Genomic DNA, 22718 nt, shown 5'->3' on the forward strand with positions numbered 1-22718 from the left:
GGTTTGATTAAATGTTGCCACAACATAACCTTTGAATTTTTACGCGACTAAATTTAAAATTGTTTAAAGGAATTTATAATAGAATAAAAATAATATATTACTTTAAAAAAATCTAATGTCATGGTAAACGTAACATAGGAACGAACTGTTGTATTATTATTCATTAGGAAGTCTTTGAATTCATTAAGATAATGATATACACGTAATATTGTAAATTAAAGTAATTAGCGAAACAATTTGTGAGTTTTAATTAGACAATAAACATTTTTGTGGTTTGTCACAAATTATTATAATATTACGAATAATCTACTTGACATTGTTTCATTTATTCGAATAAATTGCAAAATAATTTGTATAGGACTAAGAAATCAATAGTTGAATCTATCGAGACTGGACAACCCTTAGCAAACAACTAAATATCTTTACATAGAATATCTTTCATTGGCACATTAGGAAGATCTACGATCAATGTGTGATATTAATGATAATTTACTCTAGTGAAACGTGGTCTTTTACTTCAGGCCTTATTTTTTCCCCTGTTTTTAGTAGCTTCTAGTTCCTTCTATCATATTTTAAACAGGAACTATTACGTACAATTAAAGTACAATATTTTTTTCTCCTCTCTCAGACTTCACAATTTCTTTTACTACTTCTTTTTTTATTCGTCATATAATCTATTATTCTCTTCTTATAATTATCAGTACTTTAAGACATCGCCTTTCTTCCTTCGTCATATTGTTTGGTATTACAGTTTGATTTATAAATTAAAATTGCAGTTTTACATTTTGTTTTATATTATTCGATCTTATATCTTTATCTTAATGTTTATTCTTCCGATCTCATTGACAAATTGACAGACAGTCACTAAAGTATGGTCAATTAAAATAATCAGTTCAGTGAAATGACAAGTTTAAATTACAGTGGACAGGCCTCATAGCACGCAGAACTGATCGCCTTTGACTTTAAGGTTCTAGAATGAAAATCAAGGACAGGCAAATGCAGCCTAGATCTTGTTGACGAGAAAAGACAGCTAGAAAGAGAGTTAGATATATACCGAACTACCGAAGGTTACAACCATACCTATTTGAAATCTACGGCCCAGGGCTAAGGGTTCAATATATGTATTTTATTAGCTGATGCCCTAACAAATTAGCATACGGAATGAATAGTCTGTTTTAAAAGTTCGATAGCTTAAAAGACCAATAAAAGATTGGATTGCATTCAGATTACATGTTATATATACACACACACACATAGATATATATATATATATATATATATATATATATATATATATATATATCCAGGTGGTTAGAAACATTTATGAGAACTTTTCAAGAGGTGAAGTTAAAATTATAGAAATTACTTTTGAATATTTGATGTACGCAAAAAAGCACGTTGAGGTACGATTTCATATATAAAAAATATGTAATGTAAGGCTGTATGTTTCGATTTCTATTTCAATCGAATATATATCAAGTTTTTCTTTATATACATTAAAAATCTCAAATTGAATAATTAAATTTCATTCTATTTTTAGTATCATTTGGTTTCCAAAAAATTCCGTATTTTAATTACCGAATTCCGATCAAAAATAACTTAGTAATTTACATGATGCACCTATAGTTTATTTTAGTTTGACCCTACAATATAGCACCGCAATTGTTGTAAATTAACATGTAATTTGTGTAGTTTAATAAATAAATTCGCTTCATTTGCGTCATTAGAACACTTTTAGTTTCGACTACAGACCACGGCGATCCAACTCATTCGCCTCCATATATTCGTCTATATATTACAAGTAACTTAAGCGTTGCAAATCATTACGACTAACAATAAGCCGGTGCAAGTTTGGACGGAGCGTACTCAGTTGTAAATCTAAAGTGCGTGTTGATTACCGTCTCCAGAGGTCTCGAAGATCAACATGACTTCTGGAATGAACCTTGGTCTCCGATTCCCGGAGTGGGATCTAAATAAAAGCCAATGTAAGTATACATTTATATTTAAATATACTTAATAATTAAGTTACGTAATACAATATTTATTTATTATAATATAAGGCGTCTTTAAAAATATATCACGATTAATAATAATATTTTAAATTAAAACAGATAATTTTCACATAAATAATAAAATGAATTAGAAAGATAACTTTAAAAATATGATTAAATAAAATTAAAATAATTATTTGATTTAAAAATAAATCGTTACCCGACTTTTTGATATTTTTCAACACGTTCGCTCTAAATCAGAGTTCCCCAATCTTTTATTTGTCGTAGACCCCTTGCCATGTTTTTCCATGTTGGGTAGACCCCCTACTTACCTGATATTGATTTCCTGTAAATCTCTAACTGTAGTGAAGTTTAGTGTTAAAAACTTAAAGTAAAAACACATGTTAATTCATACATTTATCAATTGAATTTAAAATAAAACTACTCAAAATAAAATTTAGTATCTGTTATGTAAAATATACATATCATTAAATAAACATAAAATAAACTATAAATAAAATAACATAAGCATAAAGTCAATATTTTTAGTGAGAAGGATGAACCTGATGCTTTAATAATAAATTATCAACATTTGGCGTCAATTTTGTAAGGGTTCATCTTAAATCTCTTCGGCTAATGATGTCCAGTCTGTGGACCCCCATTTTCATTTCATGGACCTTCAAATTTTTTTTCGCTGACGTAGACCCTTGCGGGTTGTCATAGACCCCTAGGGGTCGATATAGACCACTTTGGGAATCACTGCTCTTAATGTAATACATACTAACAATTAATAGTTTTCTTATAAACTTTTTTTAATATTTAAAAAAAGGTTTAGGAATAAAGAAACCTTTTTATAAATAATAGTTGAATACGTAAATGATGATTTTAAATATTTATTTTTTTATAAACACATGAATTATAAAAATAATCTTATACAAGCGGATTTGTTATAAATATAAAATCTTTTTCATTTTTTAATAAAAACCTTTATACCTTCTACACTTATTTGCAATCACCCTTTTTAAAGTGTACATATTTAAAATATATCATAATAGTTAATTTCTCATTTTGGTATTATAAATACATGTTAAAATGTATACAGTTATTATTTTGAAAATGTAGTTATTTAAAATTTAAAACAATTTTTCGTACTATTAGGGCGAACAGAGAGTAATGTTGTTTCTGCACATGTTTATATTTTTATCGCTCTGGCATTGAATATTTGTATACTAGATTGCAAAACGTCGATAACGAAGGTGAATATATTGTTGATTATAAATAATAACTTGTCAAAAATGTAGTCGTGTGAATTTAACTTAAGAAAGCGACATTACTTCCCGCAAATAGATTATCATATAGTTACTTATTATTTACGAAATTTTGTTTTGCGATAATTACATTTGTAACACACTTAACCGTTCAATGTATGTAATTGTATTTTTGATTTAAATTTTCATTTAAAAATGTTCATTTTTTTATTACGGTTAAAAACATTCTAAACACGTTTATATTTTTATAGCTGTCAATAGATATAAAAAATAGCAAATAAAGAAAATAAAGTGAAATAATTATTAAATGAGATGCCATTAAATATCGAAGTCAGTTATATGTTTTTATTTATTATTGTATTATATTTATAATATGTATTAAACCTTTTTTATTATAAGTATATATGTTATATACGTATGTATGTATGTTTAAGTATGTATGTCTATGTATATTTATGTTCATTTGTTTGTGAATATGTATTTTTTTTACACGTGAACTACCCTTTATAAGTACTTTTATCTTTTCCTTACTATGGTTGTCTGTAAGAGATTGCCTTGTGTGATAAGACCGCCCATTGTACTTTTCTGTATATTATGTATCTTATCGTGTACAATAAAGAATATTAAATAAATAATTATTTCACTTCATTTTCCAATCGAACCAATTATGCTAATCACTATTGTTCGTTAATAAAATTACAGAAGTGCATTAGTTGAAAGAAACTAAGCGACTTTATAAAGGTTGTTGAATAAGGGCTTCCAATATATGCTTTTGTAAATCAGTGATGGAGGCGTACAGCTGTGGATAAAGGTTAAAATGTGTATGGTAATCTTCTCATGCAAACCAAGCAGTCTTAGAGTCTACTGGAATAGCCCAAACTAGCAGTTCAAATTTCGAACAATCAGACGAAACTAAGCAAAGGCCAAGACTTCGCTAGCGCTATGGAACGCTAATAAATAGTTTCAAACGTTGCCTTTTTACGGTGTACAAAGACAAATATCAAAGAATGCAAAACAATTACACACTATATTGTTTCATATACGTAAAAAGATTAAAATGTTTTGAATATTTCAAACTTTAGTAACATATTTAAATTCAGATCTGTGCCAAAAACAATCTATTATTTTAAATCACCTGTCGCCACAGACTTTATACTACCAGTATAGGCCAGAAGCATTACAATTGAAAAAAATAAATTGAATTAAAATATTTATAGTTTAAATTTGGAATACAAATAATACCTAACAATCTATTTTTACACATGTTTAGAATTCGAAGTGTAAACCGGTGTGTAAATATTGAAATAGCAAAATGAATAACACTAAATTTAAAATACTTTATAATGTATGCGTAGAGGTTTCAGTCCATAAACGCCCACTGCAAGAAATAAACCTTTCTCATGGATATCTATCAGGAAATATACGCGGTGTGACATCACAGTAAGCAGAGGATTCTGCTGTTTATCCTCTTGGAAACTTCTTTATAAAAAGTTGCAATAAGATTTCATTCCACAAATCGAACCAGCGATGTGCGATTGCATATCTCAGTCTACTGCCAGCTATCACTGCTGTGTACATAATAAATACTAATCCTAAGATTACCTCCGAAACCTCTTATCGTCAAATATACCGCAATGTTTGAAGACGCTCTTTGATCTGTGTTGCCGTTGATGACATGTCTCAAAGTCACCTAAAGAGCAATGAAAGCTATGTCTAGAGTTTCGCTGCGAGATCAAATCAGGAGATAAAGAATAAAGATCACTGAGGTAGCTCGAAGAATCGCTTGTTTTAAGTGACAGTGAGCGGGGTATTTCGCTTTTGCAAACGACCATCTGTTGTCGATGAAAGGTTCTTGAGTGGTGTAAATAGACTAGGTGGACTGGCAACATAGTTAAAACGTTCACTGCGGCTTGAGGCCGATTCAGCCTCAAGGTAAACTTTGCACTGGTGCGGCGCGTAAAACTCGTGTTTTCTCTCTAGTGCGGCGGCTGTTTACACTCAACCGTATGAGGTATGACATAAACAAATATAGCTTTCTTTATGTCTGCGAAGCATTGACTCAATATTGTAAAAAAAATGATTGAAGCATGAGGCAGAAAAGGCCTCAACCGCACTACTAGGAAGTTCAGCTTGAGGCTGATTCGACCTCAGCCGCACCAGCTGAAAGTTCTTCAAAATTGGGCCCGCAGTGAACGTGTTAAAGTTACGATATGTCACCGGATTCGAGCAGTGTAGGAACGTTCTTCGTGGCGAAGAATAACAAGAGTAGGGTTCCTGACTAGCCTTTATCTTAGAGGAGCTATAACAACCTCGTACAGGCTTTTTTACGTTCTTTTACATTATCCTAATAATAGTAGAGTGAGTCATTTCAAGTTACGTTGCCACGTAAAAATTTTCAATAAAATGAATCTTAAATGATAACTTAGATTCATGGGCTTTTGTTGTAATGCGTTATTTTTAAAAAAAATACTAATTTTATGAAGTTATACAATTTAATACTCGCTGATTTTTAAGGCTGCCTTTTTGAAAGCCTTTAGTACATCTAGTAATTGATTTCTTTAGTAAGTTGTCACGAGGTAAAAGAACGAGAGGCAGACCTAATGCCGGATGGGTTGACGAGATCGTGGCTACGGTGGGTCATGTGTGATTCCAAGTTGCCAAAGATAGAGAAAAGTGGAAAGCTTTGTAGGAGGCTTTTACCCAGGGGTCCATACAAACTTAGTACAAAATTATCAAAACTATTATTTGAAATTACTAATTTTAAGTCACTTGTATGGAATGAAATAAAGCTTTATTATTAGTAGTAGTAGCATTAGTAGTAGTCATTAATATATTCACAGGATGTTGTTTTTTCTGGGTGATTATTTTACTTCTCAATTTGATTTTACTTCTTTTTTTGTTTTGACTTTCTTGATATTAACTTGTTTCACTTACCTTCATTATTTTATCCTTGCAATGCTTAACGGATAACTATTATAGAATTCCTTCGAGATTAAGTTCACCGTTATATATGCATTGTATAAGAAATGTTTTAAATAAATAAATAAATTATTCACACTCTCCGCCTCAATTCATCTCGCTCATTCATGTTTATTTCTTCGCATTATATTTATATTTTGTTTATCTATATTCTCTTATTTTCCTGCTTTTCATTTTTATTTTCGTTTATTCTCATAAGTTCTATCTATATCAGAATTTTTATCGCTTATTTTTTTATCGCAGTTATTTTCCTTTACATTTTTCGTCTATTGTTGTATTTTATAGTCTTTTATCTCTTTATATAGTTTCTGCAATATTCCAAAGGAGGGGCGGTATTTTTTAATTTATTTTATTTTTGTTCTTAATTATACAACAACACAGTATAAAAAACAAATGATGACAATTGACTAATTTAAGCTATCAGTGAGGTTCCTAAGAAAGCATGTTCAGTTCTAATCATGTTAAAAATTACGTTACCAAAGTTCATTAGATACGTGAATGTATATAAGTGTAGGTATATCTCATTTGCTGTCAATAAATGTATTGTTCGCTCTGTTCAAAAATGCATTCAGAGATTCAGACTGCAACGCTCTCTTCGAAAGATCAACACGATGACCAGCCTTGCACTGTCTACATCCAGTGACTTCCGTTCCTACTTCTTCGATCCAAAGGAACTGCCATACGGAATCTATTAGCTTATTTAAGAGATTATTATTGGGATCTGTGATCCGGATCGTTGGACCAGACCGTGGTGCATCTGATCACCGACTGCCTGTACTTGTCGCGGTAAGAGCAGAATACCTGTCTCCGTTAGAGAGAGAACAGAGGAGGAGAACATTGCCTCACTTATGAAGAAAGATAGTGTTGCCAGACCTTTTTGGAGTTCTTCAAAAGATAATAAAAGTAACAAAAAAGCAAAAAGTAAATGAATAAATAAAAAGGAGCAAGAATAATGAAAATAATAAACAAGAGAGATAACTTGCTAAACAAATGATAAAAATAATAAACATGATAATTGTATAACTCTGGTCGGAAAGCGAAGGAAGTGAGGCAAAGTATGGTAAGAATTAAAGATATCGTGAAAGAAACTAGAGGAAAGAAGGAAAGATAAGTGTGAAAAGAAAAGGAATTTATTTGAAAAATTATAATGTAAGTAAGCACCCTGTCCATTAATGGTAGGAATTGATTGAGAGACACCAAAACTTGTAAGTCTATACTTTTAATCCATGCAAGGTTTTTTTTTATCTTTTCGTGGTTTTAAATGAACACTTTTGTTTTTTATTTATTTATCAATACGAATATGATTACTTAAACTAAATTTTTAATTCATGAATCGATATAAATAGGATGTTACATTTATTGACGGCAAATACATTCACCTCTTTTAAGATTTCTAAACACCATGTTTAATTCGGTTTTATTCAATCATGTCTCTCTTGAGTATTTGCGAAGGTCAATTTAGATGAGCCTAGGTCACGATACAAGTACCCTGAGAAACCCGGACCCCTACAATCATCATTTACGATAGTTTATAACAAAATGCTTCTTTGTCTATTTACTAATATGTATTATTTATAACAACTATTTTATAATGGCATAAATTATACGTATGTGCAATAAAAATTTATAATCATTATCAGATATCTCTTAGGAGCGATTTAAAACCAAATATTTAACGAAATTTAATTTAAAAAAATATATATATATATATATATCCAAGAATACTATACTGATGTTAATGCGTGGAATTAAATGTTGATGCTCACTCAGGAAGCAAATTATTGTCGCGCACTCTTTATAAAACTATATTTGTAAAGAGCTGTTGAGTTTCTCGCCGGCTCTCAGCAGAACTGCCTTCCGAGCCGACGGTAGCTTCCTGTAGGGACAACAATGCCTACATTTTATGTTGACGATTAGTTTTAGATTAAATAAAGAATATTTTGATAATAATTTACTCGTATTTATACATTCAAAGATATATATATGCAGCAAGCTATATATCTTATATTGCGTACACTACAACAAAGATAGAATAACAAAATATTTAGATGGAATAATTTTTATTATAAGTATATATGTTATATACGTATGTATGTATGTTTATGTATATTTATGTTCATTTGTTTGTGAATATGTGCTTTTTTTGTACACGTGAACTACCCTTTATAAGTACTATTATCTTTTCCTTACTATGGTTGTCTGTAAGAGATTGCCTTGAGTGATAAGACCGCCCATTGTACTTTTCTGTATATTATGTATCTTATCGTGTACAATAAAGAATATTAAATAAATAAAAAATAAATAAAAATATTTCAAATTGAATGTACTGCCGTGTGGCGCAAGCTCATCAAAAAGGTTCTCACGGAACAGCGTTGTTGCAGTATCTTGTTTAATGAGCCTCAATAAGCTGAGTCAGCTTTTGGTCGTCACAGTGTTGTACAAGTTCGATATACTAGTTTATTATTCTGTGTAATAATATTGCTACATAAAAAGATGCCATATGCGAAAGTTCCCGCGGACGTCGTCACAACGATCAAGCGTTTGCTCGTCTCGCCCACTCGTCTCGCTCACTCGCACGGCGTGCACTATACGCGCTCTTGCTTGCGCCTTGGCAGAGTGAGTCGGATTTGAACTAGAGAACGATGCGCTCGTAGGCGCATTATTCATTTTCCGGGCACAAATTATGTTGATTATTCAATAAACGTTTTTCCACGTCACATCTGTTATATTGACCTTTATTCATCTGATGACGTCTACCATAAGGTAACTTCCCCCAAAATTCGCTAGGATGACCGGTTCTACGCTGCCCGTATATTACGACTTTAATTATGTAGTCGGTCAATTTAGTGGATGGCCTATCTATCCGCGTCTACCGTGGTCTACCTCGTGGTCGCAGTTCGAAAACTTTTCGACCCCAAAGGCAGTCGATGTGCCACGTTTAGTTCCACTTCACACGAACAATTCTTCGAAATACGTTTTTTTTTTGTTTTTAATGATCCCCGCTGTTGGGGACCTCTCGTTCCCCTATCTCGTGTGGGACAGGGACTTTTTAATTCTAGTAATTTATTCATATTTTTTTATTATTATCATTCTTCTCTTTCATATATCATCTTATCTGTCGTACTGTTTCTTTCATTCTACAATTTTCCCAGTCTTTCTCTTTCATTCCATTAGCCATACATTCATCCTCAACCACTACATTTTAGGTTTCCTTACTATTTTATTTTGCAACATTATTTATTTATTGTTCAAATAGACACGTATTTTCTCTGTAATTATCTCTGTAATTTTTGGTACTACTATATTCCTTTTATTTCTATATTATTTTTAAAGTTCGTTTTATTTTTACCTATTGCATTTATTACCACCTTCCTGCAGTAGCTGAGGAAGCATTCTCTCTCCCCCTTCGTCTTGCATGATGGCCGAGATATTCCTTTCCTCTATCTTTTTGCCCATCCGGCATTCGGAATCTGCGCGCAGTCTTCCGAACGTCGGACAGTGGGCCACAAGGTGGACCACGGTCTGGCCCACGCCCGATTCACAGAAGCACGAGGGGTCCTCCTTGAGCTTGAACCTGTGAAGGTACTCAGAGAACCCCCCGTGACCCGTGAAGAGCTGGGCCAAGACCGTATCCATCTCTACACTGCGGAGCACGCGGTAGGCTGAAATGGCGTTCGAAATACGTTTGATCTTCGTCATTCGTGGCGGAACTCCGAGCATAGCTCTCTTCATTGGTCTCTGGGTAACCTTTAGTCTTCTTATGAGGCCCGTAAGTGATTACATCTCAAATCCGTATGTCATCACCAGCAACACACATTCAAAGACCTTCGTCTTCAAATATTGTGGTATTTTAGATATGTATTACATACTATTGCAAAAACTTAGAGTAATGGAAGTAAATTATTTATAAGCGAGTTTTAATTTAAAGTACCTTCTAGGAATATCAGAGAACCTTGCGGAAAGACGCGTGTTAATATTTTGTTTATATTTTTAAAATAATTCGGATCAAGTACGATAGAAAGTTGAACGACTAAGGTTTTCAAGTGAATTTCACGTCATCTTAAGCCTATACTTGTAGGTCGTTTGTACTGTATCAGATTTTTTGACCTCTAAAAATAAGCAATGCACCAAAAGCGGTTCGTCGTGTTAACGTCCTTTAGCAATTAACCCTGATCTCCAACTTTTGTTCCATATTTAAAACTTAAACAGACCTAATTGTCTCAAACTCGTGCGCAAGGCAGAGAGCGTGACATTGCATTCAATTATGTTCGATCGATTGGATCAATGTCGTCTTTCTATTGTTCTTTTTTTTATATTATTAAACAAATAAGTGAATAAAAAGATCCCGGGATCTCACGTACAACGACCTCCAGGGGATAAAATACCAGGTATACCAATACAATAGTCTATGTTATGTGTGTTTGTGTGTGCGTGCGCGCGCGCGTGTGTGTGTGCGCGCATGTGTGTGTGTGCGTGCGTGTGTGTGTGTACACTATATTTATGCCAAATTTGCAATAATTAGTTAAAAAACAGGGGTCCATAGTGTATTTACAAGGAACCATAAAAAACTGACTTTTCCAAAGTTTCGACTGCAAAAAGTCTCAAATACATTTGTAATACACGGAATTAGATTTTTTAATAAAATGCAACAAAACATTATTAGATCACCTTGAAAATAAATTATCGGAAAAGGCTTATTAATCAATAAGCCAATATTGAACGACACGAATCCTTGGCAGTGATGTCGCTTGATTTTGATTTCATTTAGGCTATATCTGATATAGTGTATATGTATAAACCTTTCTTAAACTATATTAAAAGATGGGTTGTCGTAGAGTTTCTTCCTATTTCTTCTCCACAACTGTAACATCTTGCGAAGGAGAATAAAAAAATAAAATAAATTTTAATAAAAGGGGACGATCAATATGAGATCTGTTCAAACTTTCAATGTTTTATCTAATGGGGATATATCTTTCTTTTCTTCGGTTACAATGTAACTTGAAATTTTGGAGCTTTTATTTATTGCTTTATATAGTTTTCCTAATATTTTACAAAAGGATTTAATAAAAAAATATCCTATAAACGCATTAAAAATGCAGATTAATAAAACACACGTGTATTCGTTTAATGTTTATAGCATCAATTTAAAAAAACATGATTTTTACATCGTCTGATCCGTTGTTTCAAAAGTATCAAAATTATTTATTTAAGAAGCGATAAATAAACAAAACAATATTATTTATGTATTTATAAAACTTTATATTTATTAAATAATATAAAGTTGTATAAATACATACTAAGTTTATGTGTAGACAAGATGTCTGTTGGTTCAGATAACATTGATACTTATATGAAGCGAATTAATAATGATGTTTTCGTTTTTCAGATGATGAAATCAACAATCTACCCCTGATGAACACTCTAGGTCCAGTGTTGATCATATTAGCTACATATTTAGTGTTCGTCTTGAAAATTGGACCGACGCTGATGACAAAACGTGAACCATTTAAACTAAATATAATATTACTTCTATATAATGGAATACAAGTCATATTATCTATATATATGGTACAAAAGGTAAGTAATTTCAAACATTTTTTTATTATTTAATTAACTATTCAATTCTTCTTCTTTTAAGCGGATAGTTGCCCAATGCTGGGTATAGGCCTAAATTAAAATTCGCCTCGATTGGCCACGAATTTCAGCAACCTTAACTATGTCATTGGCCAACCTAGAAGCCTTCTTGAGTCTACCTTTCATGCCCTACGGCCACATACGTGTCACTGCCATTTCAGACGGGTAATTCTTCGAGGTGCATTTGTGTTTTTGATTATTCTCCGCATCTCCTCGACATTTTTCAAAAAAAATTTATGTTTCGATTTATATTTACTTTCGTATCTTTAACTTACACATGTAAAATTCCAATGTAAATATATACTTGTTAATTATCTTTGTGAGAGCTTTACTCGTAATGAGCTCACGTGAATTGTTTTTGTCTAGATGTAATATAAATTCACGAAACAGCGTTTCGACCTGCAAAAAATAATAAATTTAATTTTGCTATATTATTATTCTTAATAATTATCACACCTTTGATTATTGTTTTTTACTGTTGAATTAAAATTCAGTTCCCGCAAATAAAATATAATTATATGTCGAGATATAAATGTAGAGAGTCTTTGGATTTTTACACCAAATAAATATCACTGCAGAGTATCCGTTTATGCGATTTAAAATTGGAATCATTTACAAGACTCTTAAAGAACACATTTTTTGACTCTACTCTGCTTCGGTAATATATGGGAAAGAAACAGGAAGAAACTCCACTACAAGGCATCTTTTAAAAGTTTAACAATTTAGATTTATATACATACACTCTTTCAGATATAACCTAAATAAAAAACAAAACAATCAAGCGACATTTTTGTCAAGGATCATTTTAATTTTTTTTTTAATTATTATAAGATATATTCCACAGACATAAGCGTCCTTGCCTTTATTTTTACATTTAATGTTACCAAAAAAAATTTTTTTTGCCCACGTTTTTGCATTTCACACTGCTGCATAAGCATAACTTATTTTAGTCTCTTTTTAAACTATTAAAACTCTTTTTTTAAATATTTGGCTATTTATATTTTATCTGTGGACACAAAAAGATTACATTGTCTATGTCACCTGGCCGTTCGCCGTGTCATAAAACCGTCTAAAGAATTGACATGTAACTGTTATAGGAAACATTAATAATAATAAATATTCAAATACATACATAAAGACATCATTATTTACTTATATAAAGATATTATATTGCGTAGCTGAAAAGGAGTAAAAATAATTTAGATGAAAGAGGACTGATTGACAAACTACACCTACCTTTTTTTGAAGAAGAAATAAATCTAATATATACATACAAATATATATATATATATATATATACATAAATGTGTGTGTGTATGTGTGTAAGATTGCAGTACATAGCACCTCGAGGCGGGGCCCCCTAAGAATCCTCCAACTTCGCTACCTTTAGAAAGGCTTTAGGGTCCACTAGACTAAGGGTCCACTACACATTGCCTAAACCCGCGGAATCTGCAAATTTCTAAACCTGGTTAAAAATTACGAACCAATGACACGATAAAATGACTATTTTAAAAAAACAAAACAGGAAACGAATAGATCAGGGAGTTCAATCTGTGCATACTATGAATAATTTTAACGATTTTTATGTTTGTTTTTTTTTTATTCGTACGTAATGTAATATTACTTTATTTTTACCTATTAATCTATTTGCGTTTATGTATAGACCAATCTAATTGACAATATTGTAATTATTAAACAATGGCAATTATACTATTTGTCTCCTTTCGAATAAACATTTCAATAGTGTATTTAACGTCATTCTATAAATTTAAATCAAATATTTAATCACCGTTGAAAGACGTTCTTATTGTAAATATAGGGAAGGCCCAGGAGTAGACGTCGAACGAATCAATGATGAGTGTTTTCAAACAGAAGAATATTTTCAAATCTCATAACACAGATATTATTTAATGGAATCAGGCGTTACCTTGCGGAAGCCCATCCTAAGTAAGAAAAGGACCAATATATAGCCACTTCTGCCACTGCAGTGGTAGTCGTGCAACAAACCACCAGCCACCGCCCGCCAGCCCGCTGATAAATGCGCATGCGGCAAACAATGAAAAGCAAAAAAAATACTTAACACGTGTTTCACCCCTCCACGGGGCATCTTCAGGAGTTATGTTACATCGATTAGTCCCTCTGTGTTTGGCGCTAGCTATGTATTGGTCCTTTTTTTACTGATATTATTTCAATGATCAACGCATTTCCGATACAAAACAGTCTAGTAGAATCTATCTATATTCGAGTTACAGTGTAAAATATAGACTTATTTTGCGTCGGTCTTCTCCCATATAAATCCTCTCATATCGAGCGCTTCTTGATAATTCCCATGCAGCTCAGAAAAGACCGAGATGCGTCCCAAAAACTTACTTCTAGCTCCTAGCATAGGTTTCCTATAAAGGCCAGACATACACTATAGATACTCACGATACTACAAGCGCTAACCACACAACATAAACAGCTATATGATTCATATGACACTCTACACAGGACACCACGTTCTACACAACAGGACATAACACTACACACAATACTACAATATCCGTTTTAAGTAGCGGCCTCCCGTCTTCTGACGCCTACAGCGTTGGCTAACCGAGAGAGGATCCGGATCCCTTCCCACTCGGTGAGTGGCCCACGCTGTAGTTCCAAGATACAAAAAAATAATACTACTCATCTCTACTCGGGTAGAGCGGTTCACCACGTGCGACGTGCATGCCGTTCCGTGAAATTAATACGGATGTAGCACTAACAGCTTCGGAAATAACAGCATTATGATCAACCGAAACCACGAAACAGCGTGACTATGTGTTTATTGTACACGATAAGATACATAATATACAGATATAATAATATACAGAAAAGTACAATGGGCGGTCTTATCACACAAGGCAACCTCTTACAGACAACCATAGTAAGGAAAAGATAATAGTACTTATAAAGGGTAGTTTACGTGTACAAAAAAATACATATTCACAAACAAATGAACATAAATATACATAAACATACATAGACATACATACTTAAATATACATACGTATGTATGTATGTTTAAGTATGTGTTCAGCAAACCGAGCCCCCGTCGGGCGCGATAAGCCTAACATTTCACGACACTCGCGCGGCTAGCATCGCTCCCGACTGCAAATTAATCCTCGCTTCCCTTACCTAACCTTAACAGCACTATTCATTATACACCTACGCAGATATAGTCCCTCTTCGTGCAAACGTCTTCGATGTAACTAGAAGATAAAGATAAAACCCTGACAAAATTATTTGTAAATAAAGTCCCTGTCTCAAACAAAATAGGGGTACCAGAGGCTCCTAATAGCGGGGGTCAAAAAAAAAACAACTAGGATACGATCGCCCATCGTAATTTTTTTAAGCTCAATATCGATGAAGCTGCACAAAGCCAAAATGACTAGCAACAAAAACTTCAATAGAAATAATATAACAACATGCGCTGCTCGCATGCAGCGCCTTCCCACGACCTATGACGTCGATCCATGTAGTGGGGAACAATTACCCCCCCCCCCCCGATGATGTGCCCCGTCCGAAGTGGCAGTGCCACTTCAGATCTCCACATTTCTCTCCTCCTCATTCGATCTCGTAGTGAAACTCCCAGCATAGCCATCTCCATTGCTCTCTAGGTGAACTAGAGCCTTCATATGAGGCCGATAAGTGACCAAGTCTCTGATCCGTATGTCATCACCGTCAACACACACAACATACCCTGGAACATCTAATATATCTTTAAATATTAGAATGATTTTATGCTAATCTATTCTGAGTTTAACATCGTAGCATTTAACGATAATTTGAAATAATAATGTATAAGAAAATTTTAATTGCAGTGACTTATTTTATGACATCAATATCATCAATGATTTTTTTTTAAAGCACAAATTAAATCATATCATAGTCACAGGGTTCAATCAGGATAGAATTATTTGAGGAGAGAATTATATTAAAAAAATATTTAAGAATTCTGGGATATACAGAATGATTTATTATACTAGTAAAAATTTTTCAACAAAAAGTTTTAAAGCCTTTCCACCTATTTCCAATTATCTGGTTTAAAGTGATCACTCTGAAATATCCTAAACATTTTTTTTCTATAACAATGCTTCAGTCTAATAACGTCTGGCAGTATATGAATCTGCAGGGATAGATAGTAAATAATAATTAATTATAATAATAAATCTTATTTAACCATACCATATTATCAATATGCTATTTATAATTTCTAAAAGTTTTGATTTTTAAGATCATACATGAATGACAGTAAATGAACTACACCTTAACCATCTTTTAAGATTTTACACCTATAACTAATCATTCTGTATATTTAAATACCGAGGATTTTGAATATTGAAGCCATTAGGGATGTGGTGTTGGAGACGGATGCTAAGAATCCCGTAGACATCGCACCGAACCCACGTTTCGATCCTCAAGGAAGTCAACATAGAAGAAAGTAAGAAAAGGACCAATATTTAGCCACTTCCGCACATGCAGTGGTAGTCGTGCAATGAAATGCACCGCCAATGTGCCTCTGTGACTCTGTGTTTGACACTAATCGGTGTAACATAACTCCTGAAGATGCCCCGTGGAGGGGTGAAACACGTGTTGAGTGATTTGGCGGTGGCGGTTGTGTGATTCGCATTGTTTGCCGCATACGCATTTATCAGCGGGCTGGCGGGCGGTGCATTTTATTGCACGACTGCATGTGCGGAAGTGGCTAAATATTGGTCCTTTTCTTACTTAGGATGGACTTCCGCGAGGTAACGCCTGATTCCATTAAACATAGAAGAAAGGTTATCTTCGACTGTTTAAATAAGTATCCTATAGTTATTTGCACATGTCACCTGTAATGAGGACTCAGTGGAACGTTTGGTACTGCAAGGTAAAGTGGAAGGCGAGAGACCTCATGGAGGCCCTCCAACAAGATGGACAGACAAACAAAACTGTCAGTAATAAATCAGTAAATGAGTGCTCACACTTCTTCAAATATGGAGCTACGGCTAGGCCCCCAGAATGGACAGGGCCATGACCAAAACCACTCTGACGAGAGTGCAGGACCGGAGAAATCTTTATCTTCGCCTACCTAGTAATATATATTCGTAATTTCTTTTTCAGTACTTCCGACACTTACTGGAAATGGGCCTTGCTCCAAAGAAATGCTACATGCAAGATCCTGAGTACAGAAAGGATGTAAGTGTTCGTTGTATCATTAATCCAGTTTTTTAATATGTCATATCTCTCATGACTAAGGATTGTGACAGCTTTTGAAAAGTTTGCTGCGGACTATGTTACTACATCTGTGGCTTCGGCTATATATTGCTTCAGATACTGTGGTATCTAGTGTGGTGCTAGTTTTTCATATATAATATAACCTGCAACTTCAGTTGAATGAATTTATGATTAAAATATGTGTTTATCCGGACATTTTGGACAACTGTCATCGTAGTTGGGACCGAAAGGTTCTCAACTGGCTTCCACGAGCCTTCTCACTGCGAGATCGAATCTGAAAAGAGGAGATCCGCAGAAGAAGTCGCAGAAGAAATTACTTGTCTGATGTGACAGTGGGCAGGTGTGCAACCGAAGGTTGTTGGGACAAAAACAAACAAAAGTTTCTAGGACGACGACCTGGGGCCAACAGACGGTGTGAATTAGTCTTCCACTAGCTGGACCTACAACATAGTTAAGTTTAAGTGATGTCGCTGTATGCTGGAAGCGCTGGACTAGTCATAGTGGCCATCTTTGAGGTATCCCTATGCCTTCCAGTGGACGACTGTCATGAAAAAAAGATGCGGACATTATTAATAGCTGCGATAAAAAATAATTGTTTGATGAGCAAAGATATAGTCGTCTTCATCAGCCGATAGACGCCCACTGCAAGGTATCGACCTCCCCCCAAGATGACCGTTGACTGGTCTTGAACTGCTCGCATCCAGAGACTTCCAACAACCTTGGCCATGTCGTCGGTCCACCAAGAGGAGGACTTGGTTGTTCGCCATTCAAGAAACTTTTGGCCCCAACAACCTTTGCACAAGTCATATGCTATGCCCACTGCTAGTTCAGATAAGCAATATCTTCTTCAGGTCTTTGTATTTCTGATTCTATCTCGCATCAAGAAGTTATTCTAACTACAATAATTTAAATAAGGTTTATTTTGATCGTTCAATTTTTGATGACTTTACTATTTTGTCATATGAGTCACAGTGTAAATAAGTAATTTGATTTCAGGTTCTGTTTGGCATTTGGATATATTTCGCGGCGAAGGTAACTGAACTCCTCGATACCGTGTTCTTCGTGCTGAGGAAGAAGGATAATCAGATCACATTCCTTCATCTATACCATCATTCCATCATGATGATTGGAACGTGGGCGTTCATGAAGTACTGGCCTTCCCACACTCTATTATTCATCGGATTCCTGAATTCTCTCGTTCATGTTTTCATGTATACTTACTACGGTTTAGCAGCGCTGGGGCCTCAGGTCGCTAAATACCTCTTTTGGAAGAAATACATGACGAAATTCCAACTGGTGAGTATTTTTTTAGGGCCCCCCCTTTTTGGGGGACCTCTCGTACATTCAATAAATTTTTCACTGACTTTTTTAATTTCACCTTTCATTTATTCGTCCACATTCTTTTCTATTCCTTTTCATACTTTATTTTCTTTACTTACGTCACTTTCCTTACTTCGCCTTCATCTTTAGAGTACAACTTTTATATTTCATTTATTTAATGGAATCAGGCGTTACCTCGCGGAAGTCCATCCTAAGTAAGAAAAGGACCAATATTTAGCCACTTCGATTTGCTTTTGTTTGTTAAACAATTTCACATTTCAATTTTTTTTTAATTTACATTTTTGTTTTTGCTTCGTTAAATTCTTTTTCTCATACTATTACAATTAGTAAGTGTGTTATAATGTTTCGAATCTATGATGAGTGCTATGAGATATATAGTACCCGGCATTTAATTGGCTTATCATGTAACGTGCGTCTTCACAGATAAGTGGTATAACTGTCTCTCCGATAGATCGCCACTGCAAGGCATAAATCCCGCCAAAGATCGTCACTGCAAAGCATAAACCTCGTCCAAACATCACCACTGCAAGGCATTTACCTCCCCTAAAGCTCGCCACGATAACTAGCATAACGCTATCCGCATTAAGCTATTTCTTGCGACTTTTTTTACTGTATCGTCGCTCCTACCTACCTACTGGACTCATTGACCCTAATATCATTTTAGTTTACTTTTTAATAATCAGGTTTTCAAAGTATTTTTAAAATAATTTCAAAGTTTTAATCTGTTTATGCATTTTATCCTTTACAAGCTGGATATTCTACTATTCCCTTTGTTTTAGCCACCGTTACTGCTTTCATACATAGATTTCCAGTAGGGGGCCCAAAGGACCCCATTTGAAACCCATGACCTATTGCATTACCATTTCTTCTACAATAATCACATTGTTCTACATTCTTCTGTTCCAGGTGCAATTTGTTTGCATGATAGTACAGTATATATTCGCAGTGAGGAATTCAGAATGTCCTCCAGCAAAAGGAGTTGCAACGTTCGTCGCTTGCAATACGACTTTCTTCCTCGTTCTCTTCTTAAACTTCTACCGCCAAAGTTATAAGAGACAAATGAAGAAATCGTCGAAGGATAATAATCGTCAAAATCTAGAATCGCTGGAAATAGACAAAACGAAATTAGAATAACAGTGTCAAAATAGATATATGGACTTAAATTTTCTTTTTCAAAGAAAAAGAAATCTTTATTATGAAGGGAAAGAAGTAATATTAGTTAATTTGAGATTTGGAAGAATTCTCCTTTCCCGAGTAAATAATTACATAATTTAGGTAAAGAAAATTTGAAAGAAAATGTAATTAGTGAAAAATAAAGGCAGAGACTAAATTGTACCAAACACAAAGACAATGTCGGAAATCCGGGAGGAGAGTGAGAAAATATGAGTTCAAGAGGAAGAGAGAAAATCATTGCAAACATCAGAAGTGTATACTTTTATTCTTACATCTAAAGTCTCTTATATCACTTTTCCACATCTCTTTTTTTTCGATCTTATAAACTCATGTTACATCAAAATACAGATAATGTATACTCACAAATAAATACATTTAATTTGAGTAAAGGTAGTAAATACATTTTTATAATACAACTGGCTGACGCGATATATATTGTTAGCTATGACGATCTTTCTCGAACCTTAGTATATATGTATAAAAAAAGTATTTATTTTAATAGTCAAACTTCTTCGACATGTTATTGATCATTTATCTAATTGAACATGTGAAAAATTTAGATATTTAAGTTTCATTGCATTTATCGACATTCCAAATGCAAGCCTTAATACAAATTGCATTTTTTTACATAAAAACCTTTTAATTATTATTAGTAAATATAAAAAGACGATTTAAAATTGTAAAATTATGATAATATATCACAAAACCCACACATCTCATTGTGACCACCGACCGAACTATAAAAATAGTTCAAATAATCATCATCACGTATGGAGTTTGCTTAATAAATCATTCTGTTTTAACTTAAATTCTATCAACACCTTGACGATATTCTGCGGTTGCATACGCAGAACTTGGAAATACTTTATTTAAATTCACTGAAAAAAAATTATTGTATTACTATTCAATAAAATGTCTTAAATAGTAATTTATATTAAAAACAGATCCTAAATTATATAATCTTTATTTTATAATGTTTCAGTCTTTCTCTTCTCTAACCATCTCTCTCTCGTGTTATTTTGAACGAGAGTAGTGTAATGGTTTACTTAAATCTTAAGTTATTACTTAGGCATAGTATATAGTATAAGTAAATTAAATATATAATAATAAATATTTATAATACTATCAAATGTGTTTTATTCCGTTTAAGGGTAAATAACTAAATATGTATGATCATCGATACATTTTGGACAATGTCAACTTTTAAAGACTTCGATGGATGCAAGTCGCTTCCAAACGGACATATTTAAGGGGTGATATTAATCGATGATGAAGATATTTCGTTATTAAACCTAATGGTGTTTGAGTTTTATGGTTTATGTAGATTTTTTGATGATAACCCGACTCTCTTTAACAAAGCCTTTCAAAGCTTCAAAGACCAAAAGGTTCTTGAGCGGCGACCGCGAATAAATGCGTCGTGGGTAGGCTACCTAGGTAGAAGGAGGAAGTAATCAAGGCTACCACGAGTAGATACATTATGGGTAAGCTACCTAGGTAGAAGGAGAATATAATAAAGGTTACCACTAGTAGACGCGTCATGGGTAGGCAACCTAGGCAGAAGGAGGATATAATCAAGGTTATCACAAGTGGATACATTATGGGTAGGTTACCTAGGTGGAAGGAGGATGTAATCAAGGTTACCACGAGTAGATACGTTATGGGTAGGCTACCTGGGTGGAAGGAGAATGTAATCAAGGTTACCACGAGTAGATACATTATGGGTAGGTTACCTAGGTGGAAGGAGGATGTAATCAAGGTTACCACGAGTAGATACGTTATGGGTAGGCTACCTGGGTGGAAGGAGAATGTAATCAAGGTTACCACGAGTAGATACATTATGGGTAGGTTACCTAGGTGGAAGAAGGATATAATCAAGGTTACCACTAATAGACGCGTCATGGGTAGGCTACCTAGGTGGAAGTAGAAAATAATCAAGGTTACTACGAGTAGATACGTTACAGATAAGCTATCAAGATGGATGGAGGACATAATCAAGGCTGTGAAAAGTTTTACGTTGAAAGTAGTCTAAAACCGGGGATCCTGGTGATCTTTTGGGGAGATCAAAGCCTTGAAGAAGGCATCTAACCACTGAAATATTGATAATAAATAAAGTCATGTTATAAGGATATTGTTTTTGCAATTCATTTATGTTGTATCATATATAACAACGTTCTCTTGAAATCACACGTTGTAATACAATGTTGTATCTATTAAAGTAATCATTATAATTGTCTACGTAATGATGTAAAAGGCTTCACCCTAATTTAAAGATAAAAGCATGCAAGGTCAGTGCAGGTTATTGTAATTAAATATAATCTTTACAGTTTATGGTAGCCTAGTAATCTGCTGGGATTAACGAGTAAAAATCTACGTTTCTATTCTTTTAACAATACTAATATAAATAATATTGAAACTGTTAGTAGATCAACGGTGTAAAACTTGTGGGTCGGAGTTGATTACGTAGCTTGTTAACATTTTTAAACGGTTTTATTTAGTTCGACCCGTACGGAAAATTGTTTACTTGGGTCAAAATTAGAAATTGATATTTAAGCACCTTCCCGTAGTCAGATTGAACTGAAATTTGGTACACACATTTAATTTAGATGACGATACAATATAATAAAATCAATAACATTATAAGTCTAAGATGGCCGCCGATACAAAATGTCGGATTACATATTTTTCCTTAACTCCCTCAATATGGGTATCAAATGAAAGGGCTACACTAGTAAAACACGATGATTATGTCAAAATTTAAAATTCAAGATGGACGCCGTTCCAATATGGGGGACTAGGTACATATTTTTCCACAACCACCACAATACGGGTATTAATAACCGTTTAACTTAAAAGTTTTTTAAATGTTTTTATATGTTTTAATAACCAACCGACGCGGTAATATCAATAAATTTATTGAGGTTCTACCAAAAGGCTTAGTAATCTATATCGGAGTATATTATCATAAATATGTTTGGAAATTAATTGTTCTAATATTATGGTTACAAAAATGTTTTGTTAGGTTAAAACAATCATCAAAAAATTTGAAATATCTCAAGTTTAAACTTACGATCATAGATGATTGTAATGA

General features: G+C 33.6%; 1 protein-coding gene across 1 annotated transcript; it reads left to right on the forward strand.

Moving 5' to 3' along the window:
- The first annotated feature begins 1738 nt into the window (after window positions 1-1738).
- On the forward strand, window positions 1739-20728 carry LOC137930844 (very long chain fatty acid elongase 7-like). The gene is made up of 5 exons (XM_068774180.1): window positions 1739-1985; window positions 11625-11815; window positions 17003-17077; window positions 18113-18412; window positions 19364-20728. The coding sequence occupies exons 1-5, from the start codon at window positions 1925-1927 to the stop codon at window positions 19589-19591; spliced, it is 855 nt and encodes a 284-aa protein (XP_068630281.1). The 5' UTR covers window positions 1739-1924; the 3' UTR covers window positions 19592-20728.
- Window positions 20729-22718: the final 1990 nt, after the last annotated feature.

Source organism: Battus philenor, unplaced genomic scaffold (assembly GCF_028537555.1).
Source record: "Battus philenor isolate CCGP_79_NKW_IND1 unplaced genomic scaffold, ilBatPhil1.0.hap1 SCAF_7, whole genome shotgun sequence".
Taxonomy (NCBI): Eukaryota; Metazoa; Arthropoda; class Insecta; order Lepidoptera; family Papilionidae; genus Battus; species Battus philenor.